The 24,353-nt window shown below is 54.9% G+C and overlaps 1 protein-coding gene across 2 annotated transcripts in view; it reads left to right on the forward strand.

Annotated features, from left to right (window-relative positions):
* Window positions 1–24,353, forward strand: part of PDE10A (phosphodiesterase 10A) — a 230,988-nt gene that overhangs the window by 68,893 nt on the left and 137,742 nt on the right. For both annotated transcript variants that reach the window (XM_015558396.1, XM_015558397.1), the window contains exon 2: window positions 23,512–23,646. In XM_015558396.1, coding sequence (XP_015413882.1) covers window positions 23,598–23,646 — 49 coding nt within the window. In that variant the 5' untranslated portion in view covers window positions 23,512–23,597. The remainder of the gene's footprint in view (window positions 1–23,511; window positions 23,647–24,353) is intronic.

Below are 24,353 nucleotides of genomic sequence, written 5' to 3' on the forward strand. Positions count from 1 at the left end.
CTGGGGTTCTTAAGGATTTTTGTAGAAGCTTTTGATCACATTGAGAATGTTCCCATCTGCTTAGTTTGTTGAATGTTTTCATCATGAAACGGTACTGCATTGTGTCAGCACCTTTCCTATGTCTCTCTTTTTAAAAAATATATTTCTATTGATGTCAGAGAGGAAGGGAGAGGGAGAGAGAGATAGAAACACAGATGATGAGAGAGAATCATGGATCGGCTGCCTCCTGCATGTCCCACACTGGGGATCGAGCCTGTGCCCCAGGCCTGTGCCCTGACCAGGAATCGAACTGTGACCTCCTGGTTCATAGATTGATGCTCAACCACTGAGCCACACCAGCTGGGCTTCTCCTGTGTCTCTTTCCATGACCACGGGTGTTGGTTTTTATTAGAATAATAGGCTGTATGCATTGATGGAGGCTCAGATGGGATATCAACATTCCCTTCTTGTAAACACTCAGGCCTTAGGCAGAGGCCCTCCGGCACTGAGCCGGTCCGTAGAGGAGCCCTCTGCCCGAAGGGCCTGGGGAGGATGTGCTGGAAGTGAGCTGGGGCGGGAGCATGCGTCTCTCTCTGGCACACGAGTGCCATGTTGGCCGCTCTCTGCCCTTCGCACGCCTTGTGCGTGTTTTCACTCACCTCAGAGGCTGTCCGCATTTCCCGTCGGATGCCTGTTTTCAACCCACTGTTCTTCAGAAGCGTGCCGTTTAATTTCCATGTGTTTGTGAATTTCCCAGACCTCCCTTTTTTATTGATACCTAAATAAATGGTATTCTCTTCAGAGAGAAAAAAAACTTAAAGGAACAAAAATGCAGAAGAAAAAAGGAAGTGAGGACACAGAGCCACTGACCCACCAGCCAGAGCTGAGTGGCGGCTGTCACCTTGGCTTCCAAGACTCATCTTCCAAGTCAAGATTGTGCGCAGCAGCGAGGAGTTCTGCCCCTCAGCCCCAGCCCCTCCTCTCGTCCACACTCAGTGACCTTGGGGCCTGGTGTGTCTGTTTCCAGGCCCTTTATGGATTGAAGGGCACTATGTCGTCCTGCCATAATGCACATAAAAATACATTTGCTCCTGTATGTTATTACGATTTGCTTTCTCCCATCACATCCTCTTGGAAGATTGATATTTCTAATTTCTACTGTTGCAAATCTGTTACTGTGAGTCTTTCTATTTATTTTTAAGATATATTTTTATTGATTGTAGGAGGAAGGGAGAGGGGGAGAGAGACGGACGCATCAATGATGAGAGAGAATTATTGATCGCTACAGCTTGTAACTCAGACATGTGCCCTGCCCAGGAATCGAACCGTGAACTCCTGGTTCATAGGTCGACGCTCAACCACTGAGCCAGGCTGGCCGGCTGGCCAGGCGAGTCTTTGTATTTAATGGTAGTTTTCAGAGGAAAATCGAAATGAAAAGAAGGCACAATCGTTACAGACCATCAAGTCCAAGTCACGTTCATGCCACCTTTGCGTTTGTGGAAGTCCTTTCACGTTGTTCCCTCGGCTTTTCACTTTCGTTTGATTTTTTTTTCGGCTTGGAGATGGAGACAGTGTGTGACTTTGAAGGGCCTCTGGTTATTGGGATTCTTGAAGAGGTTGGTGTAACCCAGGAGTGAATTTCCCAGACGGCTGAAATGTCTTTCTGAAATAACGTCTTAAACACATCTCAGCCTAAAACACACACATGCACGCACACACACACACACACGCACGCACCAACGACATGGAACATGCTTGTTGAATCCCGTGACTGGCTGTGCAACAATGGGTTTGAGACCTTCCAGGTGCAGGCTGTTTCTCCCCGCTGGACGGCTCTGTGTGGTCTGAGTTCTCACGTCGAGGCTTCATGGTTTCCCCGTCCATTTACTTACTGTGTGCGCTCACCCGCAGTGAAGGTTCTGGAAGCGCCTCCTTCCGCCCAGCCCTGCCCCTAGCCCGCCGTGACGGGAAATGTGGAGTGTAAACGAGTTGCCAGGTTAGCTCTCTACAGGTTAGCTCTCTACAGGGACGCCCTCTCCGAGGCCTCCGTGTGAGTCAGAGCCTCTTTCTTACGGTTGGTTCTCGGCTATGTCCTGGTCAAGCCTGCCGATCTGAACTTCTCTGAAATTTGATTTGTAAAAAACAGAAAGATTTGGAAGTTAGGGTTTTTAATTTTTTAAAGTTTGTGTTCTCATTGGAGGATATGAAAACATGATGACGCACTGGGAGCAGTTGGTATCACAAACCACAAGCATAGCTCCTCCGTTCGCCTCCCAGGAAGCAGCTGTCTGCGGCACATCATTTCAGATGGGGAACCTTCCAGAGAGAAGGGGCGCCAGCATGCCCTTCTCGGGTAGAGAAACAGACAAATGACATTTTCAAGGAAAAAAGATGATTTCTTCTGCCAGCGATGGGAAGGACCAGATATGCATGCGCATGCTTTAAAATAATCATTTGCCCTGTTTGAGTGGAAATAAGTGAACGCTCGTTAATTGGCCAGAGTAATAGAAGATGACAATTCAGGGTAGGCACGTGCTCGCAGGCCATGTCGCCCATCTCAACAGATGATTTGGCCCAGAAATGCGAAAAACGGAGCGAGGTTGGTGAAGCTTTCACGAGCCCTTCACCCTGTAGTTCATTATGGGCCGCCTTGGTCCCCTGGCCACCCAGGAAAGCCAGGGGCGGCAGGATTTGGGACTGCGTCTTTCTTGGGAGCCCTGGATTGCACTGATTTGGGGCCGTGTCTTCCGCGGGGGCCCTGGGCTGCACTGGGCGTGACAGAAGAGCTGGAATGCCTTGCGAGCCCCACCAGCTGCAGGGAGTGTTACTGTGAGAGTGTGATCGCTGAGTAAAGAGTGGCACGCGGGGCGGGAGGACCCTCGCAGGATGAATGGGGGGCTCTAGATGAGGCCTGGGGGCACCTGGCGCGACAGTCGGGGTCCCGTGCGCTGCTCCCCATCTTTGCACTTTCTCTTGTGGCTCAAGTGGTGACACTTGGTGGTTAGAGATGGGGTGACACGCGTGGGTGTTAGCGGCTTCCCTGTGAGGGACACGGAGGATGGAGGACGACCTAGAGCCCAGCTTCAAGGTCGATACACATTTTCAGAGCAGAGGTGACGAGGCTCCAGTGGGACAGTGGCGCGCTCCTGGGAGGACAGGCCGTGTGTGCGAACAGGAGGGCGGGCAGGAGTCCAAGGCAACTCTGAGGTTTCTAGGGCGGAAATTCTTTTAAAAAAATATATATTTTTATTAATTTCAGAGAGGAAGGCAGTCATAGAGAGAGAGACATCAATGATGAGAGAGAATCATGGATCGGCTGCCTCCTGCAGCCCTCCCCTCCCCGCCCCCCCACTGACGACTGAGCCTGCAACCTGGGCCTGTGCCCTGACCGGGAACCAAACCGTGACCTCCTGGTTCATAGGTAGACGCTCAACCACTGAGCCACGCTGGCCGGGCCTGTAGGGCAGAAATTCTGAGCAAGGTCTTCAAGCTCCTGATACCGACATGACTTCCTGAAATGGAAGACTGGCTGTGACATAAATACCGGCACAGAGAACACGCTGGAAGGATACAAGGAAAAGGGTTATCCAGGCAGCGGGTGGGGAGGCCTGCACTTTCATTTCAGACCTTCCTGCGCGGTTGCTGTCTTCTGTCCTAGAGTGAGTCCCGAGTCCTGGGAAAGGGGACGTCACTGGGGACGGTGCGGACTCCCGGCTGGTGGACCGTAGAGCCCGCGTTAGTCCCCGAGGAGAAAGGAACCAGCATTTCTCGCTGCTTCTGCTTGTTCTCACGTGGGGACACTTCCATCGCGGCGCTGGCCTCTCTGGGCTGCGCAGAGCAGACATGGACACGGGTGTTGCCAGGACTCGTTTCCGAGTTAGGAGACCGCTCTCCGCAGACGGGAACCCACCCATTCCTGGTTTTGGAAATAGCAGGACCAGAGCAAAGTCCAGACCACAGAGGAGCCGAGGGACGGCCTTTCATCGACAAGGAGTTTGGCCTGCGGCGTCCCTGCCGGTTCTCAGGCCGCGTGCTGCACGGCCCGTGTTCCCATTCGATGAGGTCGCAGCCTCGGGAGGCTTCAGGCTTAGGACGCGGCCCCCGGGCTTTTCTTAGACGCGAGCCCCGAGGCCGCTTCCCCCGGCTCGTCCCCGCTGTGAAGCTCGAGGGCTCCCGCCGTCTTTGCTCACAGACGCTCCTGTTCACGTTTCTGTCGGAACGTGATGGCCACGACCCTGTGCTGCCCAAGGTTTCAGGGGAGAAAGTGCAACGAGCAGCTGGCGTTTTTCTTCATTTTAGCTCCACGCTCGGCAGCGCCTGGGGTCTGTGCAGCCAGAACTCGGCGCCTCGCTTCCCTCGAGGAGACGGGCGTGTTCCCAGCAACAGCCTCACCGTGAGACCCAGCGACACGCCACCCAGGAGCCAGGCCGGTTCTCCCATCTGTGGACGCTGCTCTCCACCAGGCGCTCTCTGCTCCGAAATTCCCCGGGGCCTTCCACAGCAGATCCCAGACACCAGCCGAGAAAGCTATGTGGTCAGCACCGCCACCACCCGCTACCTGTGGCTGTTTAAACTTAACGTCATTAAAATGAGATAATATAAAAAAAAACTAGAGGCCCCGTGCATGTAACTCGTGCAAGGGGCTCGGCCCTTGCAGCCCCGGCTTCCTCCGAAGGTTGTCCAGAAGGACGTCCGGTCTAATTAGCATATTATGCTTTTATTATTACAGATCGGTTCTCCACTGGACAAGCCACAGGCCAAGCACTCAATAGCCACATATGGCTGATGGCCCCGGTAGGCCCACCAGTGGCAGCGCTGGTCTGGGATGTACCTGTTTTACAGACGGACTTGAAATGGGAATGTTTCTGTAGTAATTTGTATAAAGTGCAATGAAGTTCCACGTATGTTCTTTACAGAATGGAACACGAAATACACATATATCATTATAGTTTGCTTTGCACTGTCGTCACGCTGGCCATTGTTCAGAGAGTTATACATACAGACACCAGGGGACTTGGCCATTCCACCGCCAGGACATGCACCCGAGGTGACGGGATGCCGACAGTCACTCGGAAGCCGCACTGGCGTGTCCACAGGGGCAGTAGAATAACAGCCCCAAGCGGAAGCAACCCAGACGCCCCTCGGTGGAGGGACAGGTAACGGTGTGCTCATGCCCTGGCACGTCGTCCAGCCTTAAAGAGACTGCAGGACTGATGCGTGCAGAGCGCTGAGAACCTTGGAGATATCATACTACGTGTCAGTGGCCAGCCTCAGAGGCCTGCGTACGGTGTGATTCCATCTATGTGAAATGTCCAGACCGGCAAAGGCAGACAGACAGACAGACAGACAGACAGGAGTCCAGTGGTCCCGGAGCCACGGTGGGTCCTGTGGGTTCGGGGTTTCCCATGGGAGTTAGAAATGTCGTTGACTTAGGACCTTGGTGATGGCTGCCTAGCCTGGTGAATGTACGAAAACCATGGACCTGTTCACTTTCTCAGAATGAATTTTTTTAAAAAAATATATTTTATTGATTTTTACAGAGGGGAAGAAAGAGGGATAGAGAGTTAGAAACATGGATGGGAGAGACACATCGATCAGCTGCCTCCTGCACACCCCCTACTGGGGATGTGCCCGCAACCAAGGTACATGTCCTTGACCGAATCGAACCTGGGACCCTTCAGTCTGCAGGCTGACACTCTATCCACTGAGCCAAACCAGTTAGGGCTCACAGAATGAATTTGTCTGGCTTATGTATCATCTTTTTTTTTTTTTTTTATCAGTCATCACTAAATTATGTATCATCTTAATAAAATAGTTTTGAATAAATACATATTTATAGGAACATAATTCTGGGTTTCTGCTTTTTGACCACCTAATGTAACAAGAAGTGATTGTTCTCAGTGCTATCTGACCCAGTCTTTTCGGGAACCCAAGGCCCCAAAAAAGAAAAAAAATGTAATGTGACCAAGTGTCTGAGTGAAATGATTGAGCAACTCCATGTCCGTGCTTTATGTAGAAACACAGGAAGGCCTCTCTTCACTTAGGCCAAAAGCATGAATCAAAAGCAGGGTGTGTGATCTGTGAACCAGCAAATTTATATATATAACAGCTTACGTGACCCTAACGACCGAATGACCGGAACAACCAGTTGACCAGTCGCTATGACGTGCACTGAACACTAGAGGGCAGACGCTCAATGCAGGAGCTGCACCCTGGTGGTCTGTGTGCTCCCACAGCCAACCTCCGCGGCCCCTCCCCTCACCTCCCAAGGCCAACCTCCTGTGGTCCCTCCCTCTGGGCCCTGATGGTGGGCCGGGGAGGGGGTAGGGAGGGGGCGTGGCAGGCCAACCTTGTGCGGCCAGGCTGAGGGACCCCACCCGTGCCCCAATTCGTGCACTGGGCCTCTAATTCTATCATAAAACAACACAGAGGTTGAGTGTAGTTGGCGTCTTTTTTTAGTCAAGATTGTGCATAGGTAACCGTCCAGCAGCTGCATAAAGAGCACTCCCCACCCCGCAGCGACTTCGCATCTCGAAGGTTTATGTGAGGGAGGGTCTGAGAGCACCAGCAACTGTTACGCACGCCTGTGCCCACCGACGTGTCCCTGCTTCCCTGTGGGCTCTGTCCCTGCAGCAGCTGCTTCTCTCGGGACAGGGAGGCGGGCCAGGCCGAGCCGGCAGGTCTGGCGGCTCCATTTCCTGGACAGACCGCCTGCAGGAGGCGTGGCCCACAAAACAAACAACAATAAAAGGGGGGCATGAAAGTGTCCGAACTCGCCCCGGCTGCCAAGCAAAACAGCCGCACAGAGAATTGAGCCTCATTTGCTGATGCTTTCAGATCCTCTGCTACGGTTTCCAGCTCCCTGCCTGCACGTTAAGTGGCGTGACGTTCTAAGCCTGGCGGCCGGGCCAAGTTAAGAGCGAGGAGAAGACAAGCCAGACTTTAACACCTTCCTGCCGAGGCGGTATAAGCAGTGTGTGACTAGGCAAGATAAGCATACAGAAGGATGACTCGTTTAAAATGTTTTTGTTTTTGGCTTTTTTAAATGAACGTATCGGGGTGATATTGGTTAGTAGGATTACATAGGTTTCAACTTCTGTGATCCATGGTCGCCATATTGCACTGTGTGCCCACCACCAAAGTCAACTCTCCTTCGTCCCCCTATACTTGACCCCCTTCCCCCTCTGCTACCCTCACCCCTGCCCCTCGGGAACCGCCGTCCTGTTGTCTGTGTCTGTGAGGTTTTGTTTGTTGGTTTATCTGGTTTGCTCTTTTGTTCCCTTCGTTGTATATCCGACGTGTGAGTGACAGCATACGGGCCTTGACTGTTCCTGACTGACTTGCTTGGCTCACATGATGCTCTCATGCTGGTGGCATGTAAACTGGTCCAGCCACTGCGGACACAGCACGGACGTCCCGCCAACAAGTAAGAATAGGTTACCCAGCAACCCCTCTTCTGGGCATCTAGCCGAAGAAATGGAAAACAGTTATTTGCAAAGATGTGTACGCCCCTGTGTTCATCGCAGCAGTATTCACGGTGGCCAAGCCACGGAGACAACCGCGGTGTCTGAGAGACGGCCGGCGATGAAGATGTGGTGATGCGCACACAGGGGAAGGCCAGTCGGCCATGAGAGGCGGGGCGCTGCCACTGCGGGTCAGTCTTTCCCGGTCGCAGAAGCTTGCTCCTTCCAGGCTAAACGTGGTACTTCCGTGCATATGAGTGCGCGCCGATGCCACGCCACACAGGACGCGAGGCAGCTGGGAGTCACCCCTGGCTCCGGCTCCCGCCTCCACGGCCCGGCGAGGCTGTCACTCCCGCTTGCTTTCTCGCACGCCTGCCCTTACGTCCACAGGCGTGTCCCTGTGGGCAGAGGACAGGAGGCGCGTGAGGGCGACACCAGCTCTCAGGAATGAGAGGTTTGCCATGTTCACGGAGGGACAGGGTACTGGCTCGGTCCTTCAAGATGCTTTCTTGCCCTTTCAGAGGAAATGTTCTAGAAAAGTGCATTCCATAGTTTAAAAAATGGAAATCAAGTGCTTTCCACAAATTGCTTATATTCTAGCTGCTCCAGAATGTGACCAAGGCCGTTCCTGACTGTGCAGACTTCCCACAAGGGGTGACCATCAGGGCGGCTTGTCCCATCTGCCGCCTCTGATTTTTCTGCAAACAAGTTTTTGCCACGAGAATCTATTAGAACCGGTGTGATTTCTAAATTGGTTCTAATCGTGTCGCTCATCACTTGGGTGCTTATGAGGAAAGTCCTAATATCAGCTTTACTTTCCAGATGGCAGAGTGAGATTTTTAAAAATACAACTAACACGCCGAGGCCCACAGCTCAGTATCAGAGCGTGCAGAGCCCAGGTCTTTCCATGGAGGAGCCGAAATGCTTCGGCCATGAGCTTAAGATCCCTCGGCCAGTGGTCCTAGAGACACCAGCATCAGCGAGCCGGGAGGCACCAGGCCTGTGAGCTGGGGGCACCGGGCCTGTGAGCTGGGGGCACCGGGCCTGTGAGCTGGGGCCACCGGGCCTGTGAGCCTGAGCTGCTCCCGCCCCGCCCGCAGTTGCATGGCCTGGAGCCCTAGGGTGAGGGGGCAGCTCCAGGGAGTGAGCAGGCACCTCGCTCACCACTCACCAGCTGAGGGAACTCGGGCTCGGTTTTCTCACGTGTCCAGTGAGAACAATAAAGTGAACGGAACCACGGTCTTCACTCTGACTGAGGTCAGGATCACTGAGTTGCTGTGGGCTTTGCCCAGAGAGCACCTGGTGGGAGGCGTGCAGGGAGAGCTGCGGCCACACACGGACGCTCCCTGTGCCCGGGATCCTGGCGGACGGAGCGGGATGCCCAGATACGGAGGCTGTCCTTCCACACGGGGCCTCATTGTTCAGCTGGACCGCGAGGCCGGAAGCATGAGCAGTGGCGAGTGAGAGAGCGGGTTTAAGAGAGGCCCCAGCAGAAGGGACATCGTCCTGGGGTCGCCGGGGAGAGCACATGGTGGCCTCTATGCCACTAGGTCACATGCCCGCCCGGCACCGGCCTCGGATGGAGCTCGCACGCGGCCGGAGCAGCTCCGGGCCCAGGGGCAGAGTCTGTGGCAGAGAACCGGTGGCCAGTGGGGTCCACACGTGTCCATCCACGCACCGGTCTCCGCTCCTCCCCCAGACTGCTCAGAGCCACTGAATGCCGGTCCCCTTGCCGGGCCTGTGGCTGAGGGAGGTGACCCGGGATGCCCTGACCCCAGGATGTTCTGTCGTGACCCCGGGAGCTGCATCTGGCCGAGGCGCTGGCCTTCCCTCCTCCCTGTCGCGTCTCCCACGAGCTCCTCACGCCCATCCTCTTCCTGTATCATCGTCGAACATCTAACCGGTCACTCCCTGCGTAAGTCGCTGTGTATCAGGCATTCTCCCCAGTGACCAGGTAAAGAGCAGCTTCGAGGCTCTTCATCGTGAAGACGGACCCCCTGCTTTGGCTGGATCTTAAGGGAGAGAATGATTCCAGTGGCACCGTGTTTGAGGGCGCAGGTGCCGTGCGTGGAGGGAGCTTCTGGGAACAAGGTGTGACCCGCCTGGGCCTCTGACGCCCCGGCTCCTTCCCAGGGAAGCGTTCATCTTACCCGTCGTGTCGTGTTCAGTGAGCCGCTCAGAGTGGGAACTGGGGATGATATTGCCCGCGTGGCGGAGCCCGGGCGCTGCCAGCTGGGCCGGTCCTCGCTGCCAGGCGCCTTCGTGAAAAGCACTGTTTTCCGGGAAGATGCGCGGCTATAGGAGGCCGGGGAGATCCAGCCACAGATCCTCGCCTGAGGGCGGACAGCCCATCTCACCCGGTTCCGTTTCTGTTCTTGTTTTGTCCTTTTACATCCAGTTTTCTGCCGACGGAGGACACAGCTGCTCCTCAAGAGGAGTTTCCCCAAAGGAGGAAAACCACCTGTGGGACTTTATTTCTGCTTGGCCGCCGGCCCCCTAAACCGCACCCCTGTGGGCAGCGGGTGGTGGGCAGAGCGGGAGCGGGCGGTGGGCGGAGCGGACGGCTCTGTCTTCCACTCGGGAGGCACATCCTGGCCCCGCGTCTGGGCCTTCCTCCCCCCGCTCCTGCCGTGGGTCCGTGAGCACAGGGAGGTCACACAGGTGCTCCAGTGGGAACCTAACGTTGCTGTTTCAGTGGGCGATTATTGCACGTGTATTTACGTACATTACTTGTATGGATAAGTGTTATCCCCATTTTACAGATGAGACAAGTTTAAAAAGACCAAGTAATTCCCCCAAGATCCCGAAGCTACTGAACGACAGGTCCAGGGCCAGGAGGCCTGGGCTCACGCTGCGCAGGTCCAGGTGGGATCCCAGGTGGAACCCTCACCAGCCAGGCGTCCTGAGGCCAACGACTCAGACTCACCCCCCTGGGTGTCGCCACCTTGAACTGGACAATGAAGACAACACACACACACACACACACACACCTACACCGACATATGTGCGTGTTCGTGAGAGTGTGGCTTTGATTGAACTAATGCATGTCCTGTCTCATGGTTTCAGGGACACTGGGCTTACTGTTTGATTTCTGCTGTAAGAAAAATTATGAGCCCAGCTGGTGTGGCTCAGGGGTTGAGCATCGACCTATGAACCAGGAAGTCACGGTTCGATTCTTGGTCAGGGCACATGCCCAGGTTGTGGGCTCTATCACCAGTGTGGGGTGTGCAGGAGGCAGCCAATCCATGGTTCTCTCTCATCATGGATGTTTCTCTCCCTCTCCCTTCCTCTCTGACATCAATAAGAAATATAATAAAATAATAAAATAAAGGAGTCATGAAAACCAGGTCAGCCAGCCCGCTCCTGGGCCAGGGTCTCCGTGGCTCTCACAGACCAGCGTGCTCTTGTTGGTGGCCCCGCAGCCCTGGCCACCATTCGGCCCCTCACCCCAGTATGAGCCGAGAGCTGGGGAAATCCCTCAGAGAGAGGGAGCATCCCGCACGCTCCCCGGGGGAAAGGGAACACGTGAACCCCGATCCCATGCAGAACCCTCTGCCTTGTGTAGGTGACAGTGCTCTGGGGGTGTTTCTTAGGGCCGTGCCTTGGAGGACCCGCCCTGGACACATAACTGTCCTCACATGTTGGCCTCAAGGCTCCTTCACACACACATGTACACAATGTGTTTATCCCTGTGCGATGCCTGTGTGACATTTCACGTTGACAAGTGATCTGTGAGACATGAAAGAGAGTGTTACTATTGTTTACCGAGACGCTGTTGTTCGATGCCCCGTTTTCAGGGACGAAGGCGGTGACGGCCGTGACTTCATTGTCCTAATGGGGCCGGATCTGTAACTCACATCATCGTCACCACCTTCCTTCCCCCTGAAATGGACTCTCAGTGATCATGCCGCTGAGGAAGCACGTCTCCTGAGACGGCTGTGAATTCCGATCGCCAGTTATGCTGGTTATGAATGGCTCCGTGGTTTCGTTAGACGTGGCCTGTACAGAACTTCAAACATTGTGCATTAGCTATGCATGCCTGTCTCTATCAAACTGCATTTTACTCCTTGGAGCTTCTGTTCAATTTTAAAAGCAAACTTTGATGATTGACACAAAAATCTTTCTACACGATGTCTCACTAAAATTCAAGATACTGGCATCTGAGAGCAGCTCATATGAGTCTATGAAGGGAAGGTGCTCAGGTGAGAGTGAAATATCAATTCTTGACCCTAAAGCAGTGACTGCCTGGGTGCGCCCCACATTTTATCTAATTCCTAGAACAACATGCATAGTGAACAAGGCCCTTTATGCAGATAAGGAACCGGAGGCTTAGGAGGCTATTGACCTGCTCACGCGCACGTGGTCCCGAATCCAAAGTCATGAGCTTAGCCACCAAAGTCCCATCCGTATGAAGGACTTGTTGCTTGTCCATACCTATGGAACTGCCGTGTTAACAGGTTCTATTGAATTTATTGGGGTGACATTGGTTAATAAAATATGTAGGTTTCAGGTATACAACTCTGTAACACATCATCTGCATTTCGTATTGTGTGTTTACCACCCCAAGTCACGTCTCCTCCCATCACCATTTATCCTCCGTTTACCTTCTCCTTCCCCTCACACCCTTCCCTGGCAATCACCACATGTTGTCTGTGTCCATGAGCCTTGAGAAGGGTGAAGGGATTAAGCAAAGAAAAAAAATATGTAACATTTTTTTCAGAAACGACTTCTTAAGCAATGTTTGCCGTCAATAGCACATCCATGGCATTGGTCGGACTAGTATTAGGGATACGAGGTCTTCGTTCCTCCGCAGCAGCAGAACGATTTGTTCTTATTTGTCTTCCGGGAAGATGCTTCCTATCTGTGCTCTAAGAGCCTTGGACTCAGGCAGATAGAAAACAACACGTTTTCAAACACCAATAAGAGTGTTAAGAAACCAGACTTGGGAGTGACCAGAGTTAATGTGTAAGTGTTCCAGGTGGGAAGTGAGTAAAAAGGTACAGCCAATAGGAAATGTTAGGGGCCTGATCAATATTTTAGAAGCTTTGACTATTACCTATTCTGGATTTGTCATTTCTTATGACTTTACTTGAAGAAATAGTCCATGGATGAGGATGATGATGGTGGTGAGGATACAGATGATGAGGATGATGGGGGTGGAGGTGGTGACAATGGTGGTGACAGTGATGATGGTGATTACGAGGGTGTTGGTGATGACTGTGATGATGTTGGAGGTGACAGTGGTGATGGTGGTAACAGTGATGATGATGGTGGTAGTGAAAATGGTGGTGATGACTGTGATGATGTTGGAGGTGACAGTGGTGATGGTGGTAACAGTGATGATGATGGTGGTAGTGAAAATGGTGGTGATGACTGTGATGATGTTGGTGGTGGTGGTGGTGGTGGTGGTAGTGACAATGGTGGTGATAACTGTGATGATATTGGTGGTGGTGGCAGTGGTGATGGTGGTGATGACTGTGATGATGTTGAGAGTGATGGTGGTGGTGACTGTAATGATGATAGTGATAATGATGATGGTGGTAATGAAAATGGTCGTGATGACTGTGATGATATTGGTGGTGGTGGCAGTGGTGATGGTGGTGATGACTGTGATGATGTTGAGAGTGATGGTGGTGGTTGGTGGTGGTGGCAGTGGTGATGGTGGTGAGGTGGTAATGAAAATGGTGGTGATGACTGTGATGATATTGGTGGTGGTGGCAGTGGTGATGGTGGTGATGACTGTGATGATGTTGAGAGTGATGGTGGTGGTGACTGTAATGATGATAGTGATAATGATGATGGTGGTAGGGGGCGCTCTGCAGACACCCGTTGGAGAATGAAGGTGGTGGTGATGGTGACATTGATGGTAACCATTTTCTTTTTATTGAGCATTTTGTGTGCACCAGACTCAGTTCTCATGTGTGTTACTCTAAAGTACATGAACTCATTTACTTATCAGAGCAGCTTTACAAGGTTGGTGCTGATTACCCTCGTTTCCATGTGCGGGGACTGGGGCAGAGGGGTAAGTCACTTGCCCAAACCCCGCAGTAACCCAGCGTCCACGAGCTGAGCCAGGGCCGCCTTCCGCGGGCCCCTCGGTGAGCAGCTCTGACACTCCTGGGGCTGCCGCCGATACGCTGCCGGGTTCTCCAGCGTCAGTGCCTGTGCCTGTACTTCTGGAAGCTGTTCTTCGTTTCTTCTCCGCTCCGCCCGTGTTCTCCTCCGAGGGAGTTCGGAGCCCTGTCTGGGCATTTACAGGCCGTGGATTCTCCCGGCTCCCGCTCCCGCCGTCGGGGAGTGCGCGCCGTGGCGCTGTCGCAAGTGGAATCTGTTGCGTGTCTTTTCCCTCCGTTTGGTCATTTTGGTCATTTGTGCTCTGATGTCGTTCTCTGTGGGCAGCGAGTTGGCGCGGGTGGTGGCACGTTCCCGCCAGTGGATTCGTCCCCGTTTCTGGCGGTGGCTCAGGGGTGTCTCCTCCCTGTGCCCATCCTGAGGCCGCCTCACCCCTGCGGCGGGGGGGGGAGGGGGCGCTCTGCAGACACCCTGGATCCTGGGTCCCAGGTCCGCGCTGGTGCAGGCGCCCCAGTTTTACCTCTCAGAGACCCTCCTTGTTACCAAGGGAACAGGGGGCGATATGGGCTTTGCCGTCCACCTTTCGGGGCAGATGACTCCTCTAGTTGCCGTTCTCCGTCGGGAGGGAGCCCTGGGGGAGTCCTGGCTCCCAGCTGCTGCCCCTCTGAGAGGGTGAGCTCACCTCCCCACGAGTGTGGCCCCAAAGCCTCGGCCGCGACATGCACAGGAGGGGAAGTTGCCCGGACACGGGTGCCGCGAGGGGATCCTCCGCGTCCCCTGACTCTGGGTGTGGCTGTAACAAAGCGCCCCGCTTTCTCTTCCTCCCGGACCGGATCGACTCTTTCGGGTGCGTCTGCACAGTAACCTCTCATTTATGGAACTTTCCTAACTCCAGGGAAAGGTGGGTGCGGGAAGCGAGATTGTGGGGTACAGTAAGTGAAGAAGGAGCATCGTGCCTTTTGAGACAAGAGAACAGTTTAATTTTCTCCTGTCAAACAACGGGGTGGTTTAATCATCTCAGCCTTTTAAAGCCTCAGACTTTTAAGTTTCTTCCATCTTTGACATGATTTCTCTTTGCAATTCCACCCACGCCCGGGAGAATAATAACGCGTTAATGTTCTATTCTCCCCGAGCTCTTTATGCGAGAACTCCAAGCACTTTGTAGACGCTGCCATTTATCCTGACAACACCTTTGCGCACCCTGGAAACCAACTTGTGAGCAGAAGTTGGTTTAATGGAAAGTGAGGCCCCAGGTACCTACCTTCGACCACGCGGGAAACAGAAGGTCCGATGGTACCGTGGCCTCATCCATGGAAGTGCCACCAGCAACGCAGGGAAGGCTGCCCCCCTTCCAGCCCAAGGTGGCATTGTCTAACTCTAACCTGAAACGATAGTAAGAAAGCAGATGGCCGTCCTGAACAGTCTCGAAGGGGCAGGTGTGACACGAGGGCGTCTTGCTCGGCTGTTTTATGTCTGGGGACGGCACGGCCAGTGAGGGTCCCTGTGGCGGGAGAGAAGCCAGCGCCCAGCGCCGACTGGCAGGGTCTGGGCATGAAGGGCACACGCGCCTCTATTCTGCATAAAGTCTGACCCTGGAGCCTGCGTTCTGGTCACTCCCGGAACAGGCGTCTCTGCTGGCACTGGGACCCCTGGGGGTGTGGAGCAGGTGGTAGTTAGTCATCCAGGCAGTGACACCCCAAGAACTGTCCCTGGGGCCCCGGGTGGAGGAGCCAGTGCACCCACCGGCTCCTGTAAGAGATGGAGAGGGAGGCTGCCGAGCCCACGTGGCTCTGGCTTAACCCACTGCTGCCCCTGGACTTGACTCCCGATGCTTCTGGAACCCTCCTCCCCAGATGGTCATGGGGCTCCCTCCTTCGCTCCCATAACGCCCTGTTCAAATGCCCGCTTGGCAAAGGGGCTCCCGGCCTCCCTGACCAACCAAGCCTCCCCTGGGACCGTGCTGTGCGGCCCCAACACCAGCCCACACACCTCCCGCCTCTCCTTACCGTCCGTCTCTCTGGGAGGCCGGGCTTGCTGCTCACGTCCTCTGTCGCAGGACCCAGGATGGCGGCTCCCCCAGGGGGACACGCAAGGGCAGCTTTGGGGTGCGGCTTGTGTCCTGCAGCTGGCGTGAGGACCCCAGCAGTTTCTGGGGTGCGGCTGTGTGTCCTGCAGCTGACATGAGGACCCCAGCAGTTTCTGGGGTGCAGCTGTGTTTCCTGCAGCTGGCGTGGGGACCTTGGCAGTTTCTGGGGTGTGGCTGTGTGTCCTGCAGCTTGTATGGGGACCCTGGCAGTTTCTGGGGTGTGGCTGTGTGTCCTGCAGCTGGCGTGGGGACCCCAGCAGTTTCTGGGGTGTGGCTGTGTGTCCTGCGGCTGGCGTGGGGACCCCAGCAGTTTCTGGGGGGTGGGGGTGGGTCCTGCGGCTGGCGTGGGGACAGGGCTCTGCAGTGCTGTCATCTCTGTGAGCCACACCCTGTCGCACCTGTAGCCGCTGGAGGTGGGGATAAGGCAGACACTCTGTGATCAGCCGGATGACCTGTGTGACCCGGGGCCCGGGACATGGAAAGGCTTCAGGGCAAAGTGCTCGGGAGGTCGGCCTGGTGGTGCGAGGGGGGGGGGGGCTGGAGACTGGGGGTGCGGTTTGCACTGCGCTCGCTCTCTGTTTGCCTGTCTCGGGGTCCCTGCTGGAATTTGGGTGAGTTTGGGTTTTTTGTCATCTTTTCACTGGAATGCATCTTCCAGGGATATTTTTCAAGAAACATATGCAGGTGGCATGTTTACTGAACACATACATGCATGTATGACTTTCATATGTTCACATGGGTATGTCAGTTGCCTTCAGACAGCTTGGCTGCGGAGATGATTCTTCCATTAAAACAGCAGATGGGTCCCCTGCCTCTGGCGTGCTGTCACCGGACGCCTGAGGCTGGTCTATTTGCCCTTTCAAAGGGCCGGGGTGTTCTTCCTGCCCATGAGCACGCAGGGCTCTCTGAGGACGGGTCCGAGCGCCTCAGACGAAGGGCAGCTCTGGAGGAATCTCTGGCCCCGCCGAGCAGATGGTCTGAGAAACCTACGTCAGAGCTTTGCGGAGACTCGGGGTGATCCCCAGGAGCCGGGTTCATGCGGTTGGGCCTCTGGTTACCCATCTGGGCTCCCATGTCAGCTGAGTCTTGGGTTACCATCCCCCAGTGGTGGGCGCATGTGGGATGATTATTTTATTATTATCATCTTTAAACCAGAGGCCTGGTGCATGAAATTCTTGCACAGGTAGGGTCCCTAGGCCTGGCCAGAGATCAGGGCTGATCGGGGCCTTCCTTCCAGCTGCCGGCCAGGGCCTTCCTTTGTTCCGTGCCGCCCCCTGGTGGTCAGCACACTTCATAGCGAGCAGTTGAACTCCCAGTCTCCCAGTCGAACTCCAGAGGGGATACTTTGTATATTAGCCTTTTATATATATAGATAAATAGATGCCTCACAACACAATCCCTTTTTAAAAATAGATTCCCACCCTTCTGTATCTGAGAATACTGTAGGTCAGTGGTTGGCAAACTCATTAGTCAACAGAGCCAAATATCAACAGTAAATGATTGAAATTTCTTTTGAGAGCCAAATTTTTTAAACTTAAACTATATAGGTAGGTACATTGTTATTAACTTAATTAGGGTACTCCTGAGGCTTAGGAAGAGCCACACTCAAGGGGCCAAAGAGCCGCGTGTGGCTCGCGAGCCACAGTTTGCCGACCACTGCTGTAGGTAATTTATCCCAGTGTCCCTGTATTTTCCTTTATCTCTCATGTCTGTCAGTTAGAGAACAAAGTTAGGGTGAAAAAACATCCCTGCTGTGTTCCCGGGATTTTCCATCTAAAGAAGTTTGCTATTCAGTTTCACTGACATTGACTTTTCACTGGGAAGGTTTAAATATATCCCTTTTCTCTAACCTCTCTTTAATTAGCCCCATTTCAAATGGTAATTCTTTTTCTTTATATTAAATGTTCGTAACGCTTACATAATATAGCTGATGAACAAAGCGGGGCCCGGCCAGCTCACGCCCCCAAGCGGTTTAAACTTCATCTGGGGACACCTGTGACTTTGGGGGCCCGGAGTGTCCCTGAGGCCAGGCCCCCGTCCTCCGCTGTCCTGTTCCAGGCTGTTCGCATTTCAACTATCTCATCCACATGCTGGTTGGCTTAAAAATGCACTTTTCCCCCAAAATGTTTCCATGACACCCCTCTCCCTCTTATCCCGGCCTCTTCCGTCGTGTCACTCTCCGGTCCCCATCCCGGGCGGCGTTGTGTGTGGAGAAAACTGCTGTGGGAATCGCACACAACTGTCTTCAAACGGTCACATTCCTCAAAATGCATGTCATTTCCTGCAGCTCCAAGGGGAGCCGGCAGACCGAGCTTTGCGAGGGGCCAGCGCCCTGCACCCCAAGTCCCCCCGGAATTGGGTGGGGCCAGCGCTGTGAGCTGACTGGTCAGCACTCTTTGTCCTGCACGTGGGGGAGACGCTGGTCGGCCCTGGTGTCAGCAGCACCGGAGCGTGCAACGAAGTGTGGTTCAAAGGAAGCTTCTGGGGGTAAAATGCACACGTATTTGTTTGGGGTCAGACTTTACGCAGAATCCCCGAGGCCGGCAGCTGCTGCCCCACCTGCCAGGGCGGCAGGGCGGTCGCCTGGTGTGCAGGGCACTCAGTAGCAGTGCAGACGCCCAGGGTCATGTGACCTGGAGCTCCTGGTGAGAGTGTTACCCCTAACCTCTGACGCCGGGTGGGAGTGACACACGTGGAAGGGTTAGGGGGAGGGAGGCACCTAGCTCTCCAGACAGCGGGGCGGGCGCCAGGCCGTCCCTGCGCTGCTTCCTGTCACGGCCCCGACGGGCTGGGACACAGCCTTCGCTCACGCTCATCTCATGCCAAGAGGAGGCTGTAGAACTATCCGACACACTCGTGAAGATTACGCCATTCCACTCAGAAACATTGTGAAGCAGGTGTTTGCTGAAATCCACAAACCTGCGGTGACAGTGCCCACCTGAGTGGCCACCCTGGAGTCCTGGAAAGCAGTGCAATCCTAACCTCTCGTCCCAACGCCAGCGATTTTTGGCGACACGCAACAAGATCGTCCCCCGTGGCTCTCAGAGGGAATTTCCAGCTGCTGTGGGGATTTTATTAAGCCTTAGCTCTCTGATCTATCGGTGCCGTCTTATAGGCTGTGCTCACTGTGAGGCATTGGAAACGTTACAATGAACCGATGAGTTATTTAAAAAGGCGAGCAGGACTGTATGAGACGCGGTCCCCATCCCTGCAGGCGAGTGGGTCACAGAGGGGGTTGCGTGCTCACCGGGCGCCCAGGCGCAGGGACCTCGGATGGAATAAGTGTCTCGGCCTCGGTGAGTTCCTTCCTGTCCCGCTTGCCTTCCCGACAGGGGGCCTGTTTGCCAGGAAAGCATCTGGAGCCCATCGCTCTCGCCTCCATGTGGACACGGAGGGATCTGGAACCACTTAGGACGTCAGCGTCTGTAAGTGGCACTTAGGGTGCGGACAGGAAATGAGAGTGTCGGCCGGGCTGTCCAGAGCCACTGGGAGGGCAAGTCCGCCTTCCTGCCACGGCATTTTCTTGGGCCTTAATTCGGAGCTCAAAGTATCACATGTCATGAAGCAAACAAAGCAACAGAGTGCAGTCCGGCCCGCGGGGCTCAGGGGTGAGCGTCAACCTGTGAACCAGGAGGTCAGGGTCCAGTTCCCAGTCAGGGCACAGGCCCGGGTTGTGGGCTTCATCCCCAGTGCGGGGAGCGCAGGAGGCAGCCGGTCCATGGTTCTCTCTCATCATTGATGTTTCTATCCTGCTCTCCCTCTCCCTTCCTCTCTCTGAAATCAATCATTTTTTTCAAACTTGTTCTTGCCTAGTGTGAGTCTCAGGGGAAAAGCAGAAATGCATCCATAGTTAAACCCTTCGTGCCGGGAGCTGGTCTTGCGGCGAGAACACGCTCCCCACTCCCCTTGGGCCCCACGCCCCAGGGGCACGGGTCCAATCCCAACAGCTATGATGCATTTCATGTTCGAAGGGCTCAGTGTGAGTCAGAAAGTCCTGCTTTGTACGGAGTCAGCCTCCCTCTCCATTGCATCCTCTTTAACCCTCTCCCTTAAAAAGGCTAACGCAGTGGTCGGCAAACCGTGGCTCGAGAGCCACATGCGGCTCTTTGGCCCCTTGAGTGTGGCTCTTCCACAAAATACCATGTGCGGGCGTGCACATACAGTGCAATTGAAACTCTGTGGCCCATGCGCAGAAGTCGGTATTTTGTGGAAGAGCCGCACTCAAGGGGCCAAAGAGCCGCATGTGGCTCGTGAGCCGCAATTTGCCAAGCCGCAGTTTGCCGACCACTGAGCTAACCTGCTGCTGTTCTGTATGACGCTCCAATCTCTAAGGCTAGCTACGGATAACCGCCCACACTGTCCGTGCCCTGCCCTTTGTCACGCCCGAGATTCCGCGTGAACACGGTCACTGGCCTCCTGGGACCTTGGGCAGAGGACTTGGGGACCGCTTCCATTTCTTAAAACCGGACTTCCGTTTATTCATCCTACAGTGGCCTGGCAGCATCCTTCCTCTCCGCCATGGCATCATGCCACGGCCCTCCTCCGCCGAGTCCCCGGAGATGCCGGGCCGTGCCTTCCTGCACGAGGCAGCGGGCCAGCCAGATCGGCCACATTGGCCACATCGGCCTCATTCAAGGGCGTATCCCGGGCTGGGGGGTTGATTGGTGTTGACTTCAGCCACTGCATGCTATTGGTTATTGGTATTCACATTCAGCCAGAAGTTTAAACCGCCCTCCCGGGGCCGTTTAGGGGGGAGGCTCCATCTTGGGAGAATTTCTGCTGGTTTTCCACCTCCCCTTCCCCATTCCCCTCTCACAGGTGCTGACAGTGCGGCCTCCTCCCCAGGCCGGGCTGCTGCGGGGTCTCCGGTAGCTCGGGGCCGGTGCTCAGTTCCGGAGGCAGGAAGGGCTGACCTCTGGCCAGTCTGCCCTGGAAAACCACCTGTGCTGCCCGGGCCGCTGGCCGCAAGGAAGGGGCTCCCGCCTCCGAATCAGGGGTGACCCTGACCGTGGGTGCGCTGAGTTTACAGGAGCACGAGGGATCCAAGTGCCCCCAAATACATGTGACTGCTCGCGGAAAATCAAACCATGTGAAAGTGCTTAGAACACAACACAGACGCTCCCCCAGCCCCGCTCCTTCTTGCTTCCAAGAAACAACCACTTCCAAGCCTCTGTTCCTGCTTTTTAGGCATTTATTTCCTTTGTTCTGAATAACACGTGATTGCTCAGCGAGGCCTCTGTTTGCCAACTTCCCAGCTGAGTTTGTGTCATGGAAATGAGGACTGGTCTTGGCAGGCAGTCACCCCCTGCCACTCCCCTGCCACTCCCCTGCCACCGCCGCTCTGCGCCGTGAGCTCAGTGCCTGGTGACCAATCCGATTGCTGGGCAGAGCGGTGCCTTGGCGTGTTTTGGTCCCTGTCAGTACTCCTCGTGCCTGAGCCAAACAGGGCACTTGGATTCCATTTCCCCTCGTGCAGCGTTTACTTTCCCGCAATCAGTGTTGGCCTTGCTCTATGAGCTTCGTGTTTCAGCGACACCGTGGTCGTTTCCACGTGCCCTACCAGATCTGTCACAGCTGGCCACACGGTTCCCAGACTTATCCCACACGCACGAAGGGCGCTCGATCTCAGCATGCGGGTCCTGCCCCCAGAGCTCTCCCCCACCCCCCACTCTGCCCACCTGCAGGGCTCCCCCGTACTCCCAGCGCCTCTGTGCTGCGAGGTCCCTCTGCACCCCCCCTCTGGCCTGCTCCCCTTTTCCTTGGTTGATCCCGGTGTTCTGGCACATCATCTGGCAGCTTCCTGGCAAAGGGCACCTGGCGGCGGGAATAGCTTGTGGCTGCAGAGGCCTTAGGAGACAATCGAGGGGAAACGCTTTATGACTCGGGGCGTGCTGATGGCTTCCTGGATTGACACGGAAAGCACAGGCAACCCAAGGAAAGGGCCCGTTGGGCTTCATCAAAATGAAAGGCTGTGTGCCCCCAAGAACACAACAGGCAGAGCAAAAAGGCCCCACGGAATGGGAGGAAATGTGTGAGTCATATCCCTGTAAGGGGTTGTTGTCCAGACTGCACGTCAGCAACCACAACACCCCACAGCCCAATTACAAAGCGAGCAGAGGCCCCGGCTGGGGTGGCTCGGTGGATAGAGCGTCGGCCTGTGGACTGAAGGGTCCTGGGTTCGATCCTGTCCAGGGCACATGCCCGGGTTGTGGGCTCGATCCCCAGTGTGGGGTGTGCAGGAGGCAGCCGATCCATGATTCTCCCATCATTGATGTTTCTCTCTCTCCCTCTCCTTTCTTCTCTGAAATCAATAAAAAAAATTTTAAAAAAGTGAGCAAAGGACTTGAGTAAACATTTCTCCAGGGAGACGGACAGATGTTTAATGAGCACAGACAAGATGCTTAGCATCTCTAAGCACCAGGGAGACACGATCAGAACCACAGGGAGGCCCCACTCTGCTCTCACTAGGATGGCTGTTACTTAAAAAATAAATAAGGACATGGAGGTATTGGACCCCTGTGCCTTACGGATGGGCATGTGACGGGTGCAGCGGCTGTGGAAATGGTGTGGTGATTCCTCACACTTTGCATGTAGAATCATCACATTATCCAGTGCTGGGGTCCAACCCCAGCAGGTCCAGGGGTCCCCAAAGGTGTGGACGGAGTTGGCGAAGAAGGAATGACATGGAGACAACGTTCAGTTGATCAGCAGCCTTGCCAGGATCTCTAGCCAAGTTCTGGTCAGGATCTCCAGCCAGGTTCTATGTCCATGTTCTCTTGCTAGGTTCTCCAGCCAGGTTCTCCAGGTTCTCCAGCCAGGTTCTGTAGCCATGTTCCCTCTCTAGGTTCTCCAGCCAGGTTCTGTCAAGGTTCTCCAGCCAGGTTCAGTCACCAGGTTCTAGTCCAGGTTCTCTTGCCATGTTCTATCCAGGTTCTGTCGCCAAGTTCTGTCTCTAGGATCTTCAGCCAGATTCTCTCGCTAGGTTCTGTTGCCATTACCCGCCTGCACTTAGTTAAGAGGTTTTATTCCCTCCCTAACTTCAGGGGAAAATCCGTACCTGGGGAAACAACCTTTCTCAGAGAGGTGACCTTGGTTAAAACACGTAGTGCCAAGAAGGTGAGCAGACATATTAAGAACAGTATGCCATATATGCCAGGTCCCTTGAAACAGCAAGGATGAACCGGCTCCCGGCAATCCAGCATTCCACTTCTGGGTGTAAGACTCTAAAGACATGGAGGCCGGAGGCCAGAGAGAGCGGTGCCTCCAGGTGCACAGTGGTGTGACTCACAGTCGTCAGGGGTGAGCGGATGAGCCAAGGCCGTCTGTCCATCCAGCGGAGTCGTATACAGCCTCAGAAAGGAAGGGCTTCTGACCACACTGCAATGTAGATGAAGCATGGCATGTTGTCGCGTGAATAAGCCAGGCTCAAGGGGACACATGCTGTATGAGTTCACACGGGTGAAGTTCCCAGACAGTCAGACTCACAGACAGAAAGTGAATTCTGGGTGGTTTCCAGGGCCTGGGGAGGGGTGGGGGAGCGAGTGTTTAATGGGGACAGAGTTTCAGTGTGTGAAGATGGAAAGTTCTGGAGAGGGACCGTGGTAATGTCTGCACAACTATGTGAATGCATTTAATGCCACAGAACCAACCACTTTAAAATTGCTAAAATGGTACATTTCCCAGCGCCCCTGGTGGGTCTGAAGCAGGGGTTGGAGCTGATGCGAGGTCCTGGCTGCCACGGCTCCGGATCGGAGGGGGGAGCTGTGCCATGTGGGCCTGTGCGGGCCCTGCTTCCAGGTCAGCTGTGGCCCTGGTCACCGTCAGCTGACCTAGAGGGTCTCCCTGGATGGAGACTCCCCGTGGGCATCTCCAGAGCAACCGGCATTAACCCATGTCCCGTTGTCCCTGCAGGCAGCTGCCTCCCCTTCGCACCGACAAGTGGGAGCAGAGGGCCCGCCCTGCTGACCCTGAGAAGCAGGACCGACGCCCGGGAGCAGATGAGCGATGACCCGGCCACAGGCATCCTGGACTCCTGCCACGCCCCAGGTACCCGGGTCGCTATGTGACCCACCCCACCCTCCTCTCCAGCGGTTACTGTTGAATTATCTATTCCTCTCTCTGATTCTGTCTGCTTTTGCTTCATGTGTTTTGGTGCCCTGTTGTTTGGTGCATATATTTTTATGGCTTTACTAGTGACCCGGTGCATGAAATTCGTGCACATTAAAAGGGAATTAATTAGAGGAAATATTTTAATATTTCTATTTGCCCTTTCTCTATAATAGAAGCATCAGAGATGAAAGAAAATTAGTAAAATGCATGTGAAAATCTTCCTCCTGTCAGAGTCTGGGACACACCACGGGACCCAGAGTCAAGTCCCTGCCCACCACGTGTGCCTTGAAAGTGTGTGAGACCCAGACCTGGCCGGCCTCACCCCCATTGGGATAGATCAAGACCTGGCCAGCCTCACCCCCGTCAAGCCCCGCTCGGTGGGGGGTGTGGCCTCAGGTTGCCTGGCCCAGTGCCAGGGCGGGGGGCAGCCTGAGGTCTCCGTCAAACTCCACCAGGTGGGGGGTGTGGCCTGAGGTCCCCCGGTCTGGCGGTGGGGCAGGGGATGAAGCCTGAGGTCCCCTGGCCTGGCACTGGGCAGGGGGCATGGCCTGAGGTCTCCCAGCCTGGTGCTGGAGTGGGGGATGCAGCCTTAGGTCTCCTGTCAAGCCCCACCAGGCGGGGGGTGCAGCCTCAAGTCCCCTGCC

This window comes from Myotis davidii, unplaced genomic scaffold (genome assembly GCF_000327345.1).
Source record: "Myotis davidii unplaced genomic scaffold, ASM32734v1 scaffold592, whole genome shotgun sequence".
Taxonomy (NCBI): domain Eukaryota; kingdom Metazoa; phylum Chordata; class Mammalia; order Chiroptera; family Vespertilionidae; genus Myotis; species Myotis davidii.